Raw genomic sequence first — 14,220 nt, forward strand, 5'->3', positions numbered from 1 at the left:
GCGAACCACGGACTTTTAATCTGGCATTAAAACTCGCTCCATCATTAACGTCTTATTAGACTGGAATGCACTGAAAACAAGCGGGACCCAGACTGGGTTCAGAGGAAGTAATTCAGCTGAACGACATTCTTGATAGCAAAAATAAAATATCGACCAAATTTCGTTCAAAAATATGTGTTTTAATAAATAAAGCAAAACAAAATGTACATTGGACGGAGTTTGGAGACTTGCTAAAGAAAGCCGGTGAAATAGATCCATGCAGCAAATGTCTGTAAATTGCATTGGTCCCTTTACAGGCTACAGGCGCACTTATACATGTATGTACAATATGCATTTATTTATATATAAATTTATACTTTGGTTTAAAGTCTTTTGAAAACAAAATATAACTCCTTCTATTTAATGCAGGCTTTGGCCGAGCTATTCGCCTTTATACATTACAGTTCTCTGTGTGTTTCCTCCTCTTTGCCACAAACAGCACCGGACAGTCTGAAGCAGTATGATGAATCTGCATTCACACACTCCCAAGAGTTTGTAGTTGAGGGTCACATTACGTCTCTCCGCCATGCCTTTGAGGTCGATGGGTTCTTTAATAATCCCTTTGGTCTTCATAATTTGTAGAAGTAAACAGTCTGAAATGGAGGAGAAGATACAAACATAAACATCAACCCAGAAAAGGAGCATTTGCAGAGAAATATGTGACTTTAACTTAACGCATGACGCACATTGATCCTGGCTTTTTTTCGTGACGGAACATGTGAAGTTTTTCTAACATTCCCTGGCTCGCTTAGCATGTGGGAAGTCATTAATGAATCAATTATTGCCACTGAGTAGAATGAAACCATATGGCGACAGAAAATGCACATGCAGCTGCAGTGAAACGCACGTACAAAATAGAGCTATTCGCGGTTTGATTTTGGAACACCTGAGTAAATTCACGCTTTTCCATTTGGCTGTAAATGAGAGGAAAGTCCTAAAGCAATAAAAAGTGATTCCTCAGAGCAGCATTGAATTCACAGTCATTACTGAAGTACTTAGATCAAGATCCCTAAAGAATACTCTATACAGGCCTTTTCGTTGTCGTGCCAGATATCCCCCGAGCGTTTTTTTTTTTTTTTTTTTTTTTTTGTTACTATGCGAAAGATATTTGTTTGTGCCTTGGGGACAGGGTGATTCTTTGAAATCTTGGCTTTTCCTCTCTTTATATCTTTATTCTGCGGAGGTCAATGATAGACTGAATTATTTGGAGACAGAAACCAGCCCAAATCAACTTTTGCCTATACAAATCACCGTAAGGAAGCTCATTTTCTCCTTCACTGCACTGGGTTTGTTTCTTACACCGAGGCCTCCTGGGGAAGTCTGCGTACTTAATGTCAGACCAACGAAACTAAACAAACCACTTTAAGCCATAAAGTGTATTTGTTCCCTTAGATAGCAGCGTTTTTATCCATCGTGCGCCTCCCTAGACAAAACGTAACATTTGGTGTAAATTGGTATCGTAAGAAAATGACGAGAATCATACAATTTGATGCATCTAAGTGGCTTTGAAAGGACATGTGTTGTATTTCATTTGAAAGTTAAAATATAGCCCTTTCATGCTTCATAACTCAGGTCTCAGTCAAATCTTTACATCTCTGTAGTGAGTGCAGTTCTCAAAAAATTACCCCAGAGAAAAATCAAGTATTGACTCCAGGAAAGGTTTCCTCTCAGCTGTCACTTGCCTAAACGGTCTTCACTTTTAATACATCCCTGACAAAGGTCTTCCTCTCCTCCTCCTCTCTCCTCTCAACCCATGAGCTGGAAATCTGCAAAATAACATGACCAAATCCTGCCCGCTTGTTAATACGGGCCCCTGTTTTTATTGTCAGAGGCTGGCTTGTACTTTTCATGTCCAGCCGAGTTGCCCATTCCTGCGGTCTGCGCACAGGAAAGCTCTCTATTGTGGATATAAATTACCCGTGGCGGCATCACAGCTGCGTTTTGGTGTTTTTTTTTCTTACCCCACTCATTATGAAATGTCGTTAAAAGAGGACGAATAAAAACTAACTGTTGGAGCCACAAATGCTCGATTCAATGTTCTTCTGATCAAAAATAGAACGGACGTGTCATTTTTGGTTAACGAGGCACATGAAGGCCTTGCGTGTGAAAAGGATCCAACACTATTATTGTGTTAATCCGCCTACTTCCCCGCGCCTGATCCCTTTCTCTTAAAATAAAGACAATGTTTCTTTTTCCACATCCTGAGCTGGACTTGGGGTTTTGGATTTGACTGGCTGATTCACTACCTTTGCACGACTTCAGAATTTAAGTGACGAGCAGCGAGGCCTCGAGCACATCTGCATCCAGATGCGGACGCACAGCCAGGCGATGGAGAGATGCTGAGGCTCGGTGTGACATGTAACACACACACACACACACACACACACACACACACACACACACACACACACACACACACACACACACACACACACACACACACACACACACACACACACACACACACACACACACAAGTGCGCGCAGGTCCAGGTGTGCCTTTAGGCAAATAAAATTTGATGCACAGCTTAATCATTTCTCAATGTGCAAGGTTTAAACCACCGTTGTGTGTTTATGTATTGTTGTATGTCTGAGAGCTATGAGTGTCACCTTTCAGATCCAAGACACGTGGCTTAAACACTGTCACATTGCTGCTCAAATTTTACTGAAAACTCACTCAAGGAACGAAAATAAATTGAGGAGGAAGATTTATGCACTCGTTATAGTCTGCTCTTCCTCCAAACATGTTAAATCTGTTTTCATTTTTTCAAGGCGCCGCTTGTTTACATTTTTTACCCCCTTGAAATTATGTCACTCAAAGGGTTGCATGTATCTCTATAGGATTTTTTGGTTCAGCTTTGGTACCCACCGCTTTGGCATAGTAAGTGAAGTTCTCTGGGTGCTAATGAGATGCTGACATCGACCAGGCACCCTCCATTCTCCACACAGAGAACGCGTAACTGAGTCTTTCGTGCGCAACGTAGCTGCAGCTGGACATCTTGTTGTCCATCTCGTCGCTCTGCAGCACCTGACAGAGAAAATCAATGTATCTGGAGGCGAGCTTCAGCGTCTGTATCTTGCTCAGTTTGTCCGATGGCAGGGTGGGGATAATTTTGCGTAAAGAGGCAAAGGCCTCATTCAGAGACTGAGTCCGTTGCCTCTCCCGGACGTTGGCCAGGACGCGCTGGTTCTGCAGCTCCTCGTAGGACTGGTTGCTGCTCGGACTCGGTTTCTTCCCCCGTTTCACTGCTCCTGGGCTGCTGCCGCTGCTGTCCTCGCAGGACTTTTTACTGTGTCTCCTCTTCTTCGCGAAGCGCTTCTGCTGCCTGTCCAGCTCCTCCTCGCTGGTCACCAGACTATCCACAGGGGAGACCGGGGAACTGGAGCCCTCTTCCATTTCTTTCTTGAAGAAATGCAGGGATAGAGCGGAGAAAACGTTGTCCACCTTTGAAGCCGTGGTTACAAAAATGTGTAGAAATCCGAAAAAATATGAGGACAATAATGTGTTGCTCTCTGCGATTCAAACTGGTGTCTTACTGGAGGTTGGCACGCGTCTCCTCGTGCAGGAAGTTTTGTCCTTAAATTTTTTTGGAAACTTTATCCTGGTTTCAGATGCTAAATAGTTTTGAGAGTGAAAGGGGAGGGGTTTGGAGGGCGGAGGGGGAGCTAGAGTTTGCGCGTCCTGGTCGGTTAATAAGCAGGAGGGACCAGTCATGGTTTCTATTCAGGACACTTTTCTTTACTGTCAAAGGGAACGCGTATTCCTTTGATTTTCCCTTTAGTGTACGGCCAAATCACGACATTTTGGACTATTATCTTAAATCAAATTTTACCCTAAATCTTAATTAATTTAACTGTGAATTTAGGATTATAAACCAAGAAGTGGTCCCCTGAACTCCTCCTTTAATCGATCTAAAAGAAACATTAAAATCTTGATTATCGATCTGATTGAGGGATAATTCCTTTAAGATTTTATACAGTTGGTCGGACCCATGTTTGACTTTTATATTACCCACAGTCCCTATAAAACAATTCCAGACTTTTTGATACAAAATTCATGGAGTTGCATCAAAGTAAAACACTGGCCCTCAGTTCATTAAAACTACTGAATTGATATCGTAAAAGATTTCCATTTATTCTTTAAGTACTGCAGATCTCAGCAGGGCATTTTATATTTGCCCAAACCAACCGTACACAATAAATACTGTATTCCCCTCCAGTGTCGAGTTTTTGCTCTGTAGAGGCCAATTTACGCACTCATACATCGGCCTTTGGAAAACCTATCCGCTTGATCTTTAATCGAATCAAGTGTGTACATTCTCACAGCTCCTATAATGTGGAAGTAAAACAGGAAGGAGGCTTAAACTAACCGAGCAGCTCTCCGGTTTCTGCAGATACCTCCAGTAGACGGTTCCTCCATGCGTTTTGTCAGCGGTCCACCTCTTCATCTGTCATGTCATGTTTTCCTGCACAGAGAGGCGCACAGGTGGCTCACATTATAGAGCTGAATTTATCCTCTGCCAGAATGCACAGTTTGTCCAAATCAGCTGACTGACCTCGGGAGATTTCTCGTTTCTGTACTGTTGTGGTTCTTTTGCAACAGAGACGGCGTTGTTTTGCTCAGAGAAATGAAATTTCACTTCTGACTTTTTGAAGAAAACGAAAAACGTTATACAAATTCATTTCCTGGCAGAAAGATGATCAAATACACCACTTATCTTAAATATCTGAATAATTGCATCTTACTTTAACTCGACATTTATTCAAAATAATAAGATAGTTTAAGCCAAACAAAAATTATGCATTTTTTAAGAGAAGGGCCCTCAGGTTGGCTTTAACTTACAAACATAATATTGAATTAAATCATCAAGGAAACAAACTCCAACTGTTAAAATAAGCCTCTCATTAATCAAATTATACTGAATAATTGCATCTTATTAGGAAGCAATTTAACAGCTTTACAGTGCAGTGTACACTTTTGTTCACTGAGAAAATTATCACTCTGCAATGTCTCTGCTGTATGTTTGCAGCTCCCTACATGTCCGGGAGACTGGCCGCTGTAATGGAGCAGAACCATATACCTCCTGGAAGTAGCACTGCATTGTATAAGTCCATGAGCCCTGGCGTGGTACTGGGACAGATCCTGCTTTTCCCTTGAAAGCCCCCCTGGCCCACAGGAAACCCTGCTCTGCTTTGTGTTTTGGGTTCCTTTCGTAATGGTGACTGTCACACTACTTTCACTCAGTGCCAGAGCTCTTTATTCAGACCCTGGCATGTCTCAGCGCAGGTCTAATGTGGTTGCATTTTACTGTTCTCATTCATGCACCCTCTTTATTACAAAGCAGGTAATGTTTCACACATGCAAATATGAAAGTTACTCTCAAACGTGAGTGTGTGCATTTCTTGAGAGAGAGAACATGCACAAGCAGGAGCACACCCACATGCTAACACACACACACACATACACTTTCCCTGATTATGCCCTCTGACCTCGTGCTCACCGGCTCAGCTGCAGGAGGCCTCTGTGCCCAGGGGAGAAGGGTCTGACTTGTGGAGTGGGAGTCTGATCCTGCACAGCGTCTTTGAGCTACAGGCTGCACATATACACACTTCACAAGAAGAAGACGCGGAATAGAGGGGCCCGGCCTGGACTTTCTGCAAAAATGAGCATGCATGTATTTTCAAAAAGAGAAAATGCAGTGTGAGGATGACAGCTTGCTTTGATGCTAAAAACAGTCCTGATGTAATTCTGATGATGTAAAAATAAAGTTCAGCTATAATAAGGTAACTGACATTAAGTTATTGTACTTACATTTTTGATAAATATCAATGCAACAGCACAAATACTTTTATTTAATTTGCATTGAATATTAGTTCTAGTAGTGTAAATCTATGAAATTTAGCAAAATAGAATTTTCTTAATCAAATTTTAATTTTTCTTCCAGATATTGACCATTTAGGCCCTCAGCAAGATCTGTAAATACAGGATATGTAGCTTCAACTTAAAAGAACAAGTTATTGGCTCATCTGCTATAATCTCTGGAAAATGTCAGCCCATTGTTCATGTAAATCACACCAAACCCCTGTGGAGGGAAAGAGGATTTTTTTTAGGTCTGTGTGGCTAATAGAAGAACCCCCAGAGAGAGAATAAAAGAGAGGTAAAGACAGCAGAATGAAGAGAGTGAGAGACGGAAGGGGGAGGGAGGGATGACCTGCCTTTTAGATCAAAGATGAGCTCAGGTCGTAACTCAGTCGAGCGGAATGACGTACCTCTGTCTTGTCTGACACCTTTAAAACCAGCTCCACATGGATGGAGGGCATGACCTTCATGAGCCCAGATCCTCTCTGCTGTCACATCCGTGGAAACACATCTATGGTGGTGTATGCTCGGCCTTCTACTCCTGCACCAACCTCATGGATAGAAGCAGCTGATCGCAAAGCAGGGAGTGAGGAGAGGTGCTGAGAGATGAAAAACAGCTCAGTCAGTAAAAGAAAGGAAGAAAAAGAGCAAAACAGAGGGAAGAGGCCAAATGTATGGATGTGTGATGATTCACTTGTCTTTGATCTGACACCGAGGGCTGTGGACGTGTGAGGGAAGTTATGGAGAGATGATTTGTTAGAGGCTGCGTTGAGTGGAATTTTACTGTCCATGTGCCTGCCAGGATTGGTTACCTTTGACTTGAACCCCCCCAAACACTTGTGGAGCTCACCCCAAATGATCTTGGCAAGGGGATCTAAGGAAGGGGCCTGTGTGCAAGCATGTGCATGTGTTTGGCTGTGCATGTGTGTTACTGTGTGTGCTTTAAACTCATGAACTGGATGCATTATCACCTGGTTATTGTGTGAATGAGTGTGTCTATTCCTGCTTTTGTGTGTGTGTGTGTGTGTGTGTGTGTGTGTGTGTGTGTGTGTGTGTGTGTGTGTGTGTGTGTGTGTGTGTGTGTGTGTGTGTGTGTGTATTTCAGACAGTGACAAGATGAACTAAAGATGTTTTGCAGAGGAAAGACCCAGCTGGTTCTCATTGCACAGAGAACAGTGTCTGAAAGCAGCACAATAGCTTTCAAGGCTACTTATAGCCTTGCAGTTTCAGGGCAATATTTTACTCATATGCATCACTATATAACTCAACAATGTTAACTATGGCTACATATATGCACTGTGCTCTAGTATCAGTCATCTGCATCTTACATATCTATTAAAACATACAGTAATAGGATTACTAAACAACTTTTTATAGATACCATCACAAGGATCAGTTTTAATTGCTCTCCCTTGCCACCTTGTGGTCCTGAGTCTCTGCACACTGTCATGAATTACTTTTAGCAAGGCATGTGTTTGTTTTGGAATTTAATGGAGATCAAATCGAAACAAATTTTCTTTGTTCAAGACAACTTTTTACTGGATACAACGCTCATTGGTAAGGGACTTATGAGTACAGTTACATAGTGCTAAGGTTTGAAATGTGACATCATGAAAACAATGTAGCAGCGGACTACATGTTAGCCCGGTGCTTACGTGACAACAAATAAACACTGTCAGTTTTTAAGTAGTTTAGAAGCCATTTATATTTAGTGTAGCTGGCAGTCTGGTGCTCTAAGACATGTCCGTAATGTGTACAATAGTTAATCCTGGTTAGCTGTGTCCTGCCAGTCATCTACCAAGCAGAGCTAACTTAACCTCACTCTTCATTTTATTGATAGACTCTCAAGTTTGAACAGACCACTGCAGAATAACTGCTGCATGTGGGTTGGAATGGACATTATCACAAACAGTTTAACCCCTGGTTTTAGAGTGACACAGCCCGAGCTAAAGGCTAAATAGCCTTTAGCTCGGGCTATATCTCTCTCCTGTTTAGCTTCCTTCTGCTCTTCTGTCCTTTCTCTGTCTGACAGTTAGGCTCCCATGTCCACCATCACTGCAAAATTAGTAATAGAAATCGTTTTTAGCAGAGAAAAACACAGTCCCTGTATTTTATCTCTTCTCACTACTAAACTTCATCATCTGGTGTGGTGTTGTTGTACAGACCTAGACGTGCCGTAAATTAACTCGCCCCTGGTCGACCCGAACTGGAAGCTAAGAAAAAGACATTTAAAATAACCTGTAACCAGCAATATTGGTTGTGATAATCTCATTTCAAAGTGTGGATTACAATCAGGCATATACCTAGAAGGGAGACTTTTTCAAGATCACTTTCAAACTCCTCACAGACCCTTTAAAGTAAAAGCGTGATGATTCTCCAAGTGAGGGATTGTTCTGGACTGGCATGTGGTGGTTCCATATAAGTGGCCAAAGGTGTGGTGGTAGCTTCTGGAAAGTTTTAACCATCCTTCAAAAGCAGAGACCCCATGAGATTAGAAAATATTTGGAATACTAAAAATGAATTGTCCTAACATTTGGAAATTTTCTTCCATAAATGTGCAAAACACAAGATAACAGACAAATGCACTGAAAACAGTTTTTTTTTTCTAACTTATCCTCTGTTAAAAAAATCACTGGGTTTCCAGCTTGAGCAAAAACAAAAGCTAAGTCTGTTTTATTGCGCCATTCTTTTCCAGTAAGTTGTTAAAAATGTGACTCACATGTCGGTTCTGAAGAGGAATTTGCACGTCAGACCCGGTGGCGACATGAATTTAGCTTTGAATTAATTCAAGATAAGTACAAAAACCATCACAGCTTTTACATATAAAAAAGACGGATTCATGACTTCAAAAGATCAATGGATTCAGTCAGAACATAAAAACCTTGTTTTATTTCTTTCTAAAAATAGTGTATGTTGTTTTAACTCTTCTTCAGCTGTTTTAGAGTCCCTGAGGACTCAGTAACTGTCTTTTTTTTATGCCATACAGACACTTCACATTATCAGTGTCTCTGTGCAGAGGCCTCTACAGTAAATGAAACAACAGGCAATATCAATGAGAGCTACATATTGGCCCATAAAACCATAGGCACCTCCACTCATAGAGTCATTCTTCAGTAACTGTGAGTAATGCCAAGAGCCCATTCATTCATACATCCACACTTCTCCATTCTGCAGCTCCAGGGCTGATGACAAGGTGTTTCTGAAATCGCATTAGGGGCCCTTTCATAAAGGTTTCATTGGGAAGTGTGTAACAGCTTGAAGCATTTAGGCTTTGTTTAATACGATGCAGACTTGCTGCTCCATGCTTTGTCTCCCGTGTGGAAAAGAGGCCCAGGATGCCAGAGACCCCCACTGTCAGAGTCTGCTTTGATATCTGAAGGTGGAGGGGGAAATAAGACAGGATAAACCCCCCTTTCCAAAACCTGTGCACTCAATACCTGCATCTGCCCTGCCTCACAGAGTTATGGCCATGTAGTGAACTGGGCTAGCTTTGAAGTGCAGCTCTTCCAAGCTTTGGAAGGCTTGTTGAAAAGAAACCATGATATATATATATATATATATATATATATATATATATATATATATATATATATATATATATATATATATATATATATATATATATATATATATATATGTATATGTATTCGGTCTATTTCAGGCACATACTGTATCTGTCAGATAAGGTTGCCAAAGTTCCAAAACACATACTTTTCATATAGAAACAGATGAAAATTTTGAATACAGAAAAAATACATTTAAAAGACATATATCACAGTAAATAAGATGAATTTCAAAGAAGCTTTTTGTCTTTATATACTTTAACAAGTAACATGTGACATTAAATCTGCAACTCCTGGCCCAAAGTAGAGCTGGCAGAGGTATATTTTAACTTTACTCAAGTCAAAATACAGATACTTCTGTGAAAAAACCTCTCAGGTAACAGTAGAAATACTTTCCTGAGTGTCCGTGGCATCACCCAGGGGTTTTCACACCAAATGAAAGCAGTCAACATATTGGAAATGCCGGTTCAAGAGTCAGGGATGGAGCTGAGGCAAACCGTTAGCCTCCTACTTAGCCACACCCTTGGTTGTGCAGATCTACATATCTCCGCCATAAATCTGCAAAGCATATGATCAGAATATGTTGAAAACAATCCTGTACTCTGTGCAGGGATAAAAAAAGTAACAACTCAGAACAAAACCAGGCTCTGTCTCTTCTCTCAAGGTGCTATGCTTTTGTTAATCTGTTAAGTTTTTTTTCTTATTTCTCATCATACAACACAGCCCCCATCATAAAATCAAAGACTCAAAAATAGCTTCTCATACCTGTTCTTTCACACTATGCATGCTCTAACACAAACTGAAAAGCCCTTCTTCAGTGTAGAATCTGTGTTTGGTAAAGCATTTGGCTCATTTCATACTTGGATCAAACCATCAGCCCCTTTGATTAATGACTGAACTTTTCCACCACCAGATACATATTTGCACATGTGTATACAAATTGATTGGTAGGTGGTGTTTATTGGTGTGATGTTTATTTGATCAGTTTAGTCCAGTAAGAGTTTCTATCCAATGTGTAGTTCAACCCACACTCAACTCAAAAACACTTCATTGTCTTGACAGTTACAAAAAACAGTGTTGCCAGAGCAATTATGTTGGTTATAACACAATTATATTCATTACGCGTGTTCTGCTTGCAGAATCTGAACTTTAACCAGGCCTAAAACAAGTGAGAGGGAGAGTGTGTGTGAGAGGGGGAGGGGGCTGGTCCCGTTGATAGGGTCAGAGTAAATTTGCTGAGCAAATGACAGAGAGAGCGTGCACTCGGGTGCTGATAGGGCTGCCTCCTGCACAAATAACGCAGCATAATTAGTCCTGCACTTGTGACCCTGGTGCCAAGGTTAGCATGATGGCTAACTCAGGTTCACAGTGCAAAGTGTCAACCAGGTGGCCCAACGAGGCTGGGCCTTGCTGAGGTTTCACTCAGCTCAGGCAGGTTGCAGGGGGCTAGGCTATAGGGCTGGGCAAACAGTGCTGCTGTTTGTTCAGTTGATTGGGCTGAGAGAAGTAGGGTGAAGATCAGCGGATGTCAACAGAGGGGAGGCATTTACAGTCTACTGTCACTCCCTTCAATGTCACCTGTGTCACCAACAGCACCCTTACAAAGATAGGACTGTTAGTTTAGTCTGAAGCTGCAGGACAATAGATCTTTGCAGGGGACAAAACTACAACCCCTATTCCAACACTATGTGAATGGTAAAAAAAACAATGATGATTTGCAAATCATGTACAGTCTAGATTTAATTTTAAAAAGTGCAAAGTAAAAACATTGAATGTCAGAACTGTCATACTTTTTGTGTCCTGCTGCACCAAATGCTCAGTGACGGTGAATTCTAGACTGCGGGCTGGCTAGTTTAGCACCCAGACTCTTCCTTTCTTTCTGTCTCCGTGTCTCTTTTTTCAGGGTGGGGTCAGTCACAACAAATGGCTTTTCAATTATGAGTCTGGTTCCTGCCTATAAAGGTAAAGGTGTTAAGTTTTTTCCTTGTTGCTGATGCCAAACACTCTCTTCTGGTAGGTCTGGGTCTGTAAAAAAGGGAACTGTCTAGACCTGATATAAGTCTTGCGATTGTCAAATGTGTTGTGACTGTATTTCTTTTGGTCCACATGGATTGTTTCTAGGACTTCTTTATTCATCACATTATTTTATTCCTATTTTTTTGTTGTATTTTTAATTATATTTTCATTTGTCCACTCAGTGCACTATTTTTTAACTTTTTAACTTAAATTGATTATATGTCTTTATTCTACTCCGTTCAAAGTACTTTATTTTAGTATTGTAATTATTATTATTTTCTCTAGTTCTATTTTTTCTACTTTTTTAATATTTAGTGTTTCTCAGTGCTTTTCTATTCCCAACAATTGTACCAAGAGAGTGCAGCTTAAACCAGAGCCAAATTCCTTGTATTCTGGAAATACATGGTGAATAGAGCTGATTCTGATTCTGATTCTGATTTTACATGTTACATCGCACCTAAACAGTCAGCATGGTTGCTTTGGTATTAATTTGTCAACTGAATTCTGCTCACCCTGAGAGCTAACACTGCCAGCACCTAAAGAGCTGACACTGTCTTTTTACTGCAATGTGTTTGCTCTGGTCACCAGGAGGCCTGTTCCTCTAATCCAAGGAGGAAGTTATTGAATGTTCCTTTGCTCATCTGAGAAGGCTTCAAATACATGCCCCCTACTGTTCAGGGCCCCTGAGGGATGGCCCCTGAGACCAGTTTTAAAGATGGCAGCATTTCTATCTCACACACTCTGATCTGAGTTAATAGCTCTGAGGCTGACAGCGTGGTCTTCTGAAGAGGAGTGGTGATGAGAAAAACAGGTGAGCTATTTAACAAGAGTTTCACAGCTATTAAAGTGCCAACACACTCTGGTTACTAAGGTGATGAGGGGGGATTGAAAAGCTTGTGTAGAGTCAGCAGTTTTTTAGTAGTTTGAAAGTGATCTTGAAAAAGTCTCCCTTCTAGATATATGCCCGATTGTAATCCACTGTAAAATAAGATTATCAGCACCAACATAGACTATTTTGAAACTTTACTTCATAGCTTCCTAATCGGGACCGAATTGATTTACGGCACGTCCAAGTCTCTATGACAACACCACGCCGGCTGATGAAGTTTAGAAGATAGAACAGGAATCTGTGTTTTTCTCTACTTTAAACGATTTCTGAGATTAATTTTGTAGTGATGGTGGACACAGGAGTCTGACTGTCAGACTGAATAAGGACACGAGAGCAGAAGACAGCTAAACAGGAGAGTGATACAACCTGAGCTAAAGGCTAAAAGGGCTAACTTGTTAGTGATATTTTTCAGTTCAAACCCGCTGGACTGGCAGGGAGTGACCATGATTTATTAATGTTACACATTACCAACATGTCTCACAGGATCAGGCTGTCAGAGCCATGTATGGACAGCTACTGAACTACTGCACAAACTGACGGTTTGCTTGTTGTCACGTTTGCCTATGGATACGTCGTAGCACCGAGTTGCTAGTAGTGCTACATGGCTACAGACATATGGTAAGAACTTACATTTGCTTGTTGTCACGTTTCCAACAGTGCCACATAAATGTACTGATAAATAACTTACCTCGTTGTATCAGGTAAAAAGTTGTCTTAAAAAGAGAATGTGTGTTCCAAAACAAACACAAGTCTGTTTAAAAGTCACATCTTTCCCGGTTGTATATGTGAGATTCCGGGCCAGAAGGTGGCGAGGCAGTCTAATTAAAATAGATCCTCATCATAGCATCTCTAAAGTGAGCATATTCAGGCTGATAAAAGTCAATTTAGAGTAAAAAAAAACACCTCTACCAGATTGATGCCACTGACAAACAACAGTCAGAGCAACACAGCAGTCTTGAGAAACAATTCTCATTAGCTGTCAGTGAACAGCATGATGCTACTCTCTACCATCTGGTATAGGTGCTGGATTAGCACGGCTAACCCATTCAGTTTTTAGGAAATACATCTTAAACTTCCAAAAATAATGAATTGAAAGACAGGTTGATGTCATCTCCTCTTAGCTCACACCAAAGTATCATTATATTGTTCTGCCTCCTCCTCAGCTCGCAGGGTAGGGGTGGGCGTGTCGATCTAAATATCAATAGTATCTATACCAAGATGAGAATTGGTATCGGTTCGATACTAGCGTGATGAGATAGATACTGCGGTTTCTCTTGTGTCGTCCAGCACTTAACTTTACTTTCCTCCATCTGCTGCTTCTCTGTGCAAATGGGAGGGACTTTTTTGTTATTTTGCACTTTTTTTTCCTAAAACATTTGTGGTGGTAGAATAATTATTTTATTACTTTTATACATTTAAAATTGTGTCCTATTGTTGGGGTTAGTTAATAGAAGCATTTTTATTGCCTAAAGTCTTTGTGCTGTGTTTTACCATAATCATAATCCAAATCAACCAACTCAAGGCAAAAATCACAAAATTGTTCAATGATCCATTTCATGTAAAAGGTATCGGTATCGGTATCAGTATCGGTAATACTAGCCCTATATTTACTTGGTATCGGATCGATACCAAATTCCAAGTATCGCCCACCCCTATCAACATTAAGCCTAGCACCATTTAGTATCAGCATGCTATGGACTAACAGCTGAAATCTTGTGTGTTAACAATGAAACTGTAGGATCTCCATACACACACCGACACCACTGTGAATGTGTCTAGTTTGGTGTCAACAGACAACAAATCATCAAAGGCCATCAATTAATAAGAGAAGAAAAAAATAAGGGAAACAATGG

The 14,220-nt window shown here is 40.9% G+C and overlaps 1 protein-coding gene across 7 annotated transcripts; it reads right to left on the minus strand.

Moving 5' to 3' along the window:
- Positions 1-216: 216 nt before the first annotated feature.
- Positions 217-13,213, minus strand: twist2. 7 transcript variants are annotated; one of them, XR_012599904.1, is made up of 6 exons: positions 13,056-13,213; positions 6,310-6,498; positions 5,541-5,694; positions 4,596-4,681; positions 4,410-4,505; positions 217-632 (listed from the first exon to the last, which is right to left on the minus strand). XR_012599904.1 is itself a non-coding variant. In XM_074695081.1 (2 exons), exon 1 carries the CDS (start codon positions 3,434-3,436, stop codon positions 2,942-2,944), a length of 495 nt encoding a protein of 164 aa, XP_074551182.1. In that variant the 5' UTR covers positions 3,437-3,706; the 3' UTR covers positions 217-632; positions 2,909-2,941. The 7 variants fall into 7 exon arrangements, 1 of the variants encoding a protein (XP_074551182.1); XR_012599903.1 differs by having other exon boundaries at positions 4,596-4,685; positions 13,056-13,212; XR_012599906.1 differs by lacking the exon at positions 4,596-4,681 and having other exon boundaries at positions 5,530-5,694; positions 13,056-13,211.
- Between the last annotated feature and the right edge of the window lie 1,007 nt (positions 13,214-14,220).

Source organism: Halichoeres trimaculatus, unplaced genomic scaffold, assembly GCF_033239565.1.
Source record: "Halichoeres trimaculatus isolate MK-OKI-2021-1 unplaced genomic scaffold, fHalTri1.1 fHalTri1_scaffold_19, whole genome shotgun sequence".
Taxonomy (NCBI): Eukaryota; Metazoa; Chordata; class Actinopteri; order Labriformes; family Labridae; genus Halichoeres; species Halichoeres trimaculatus.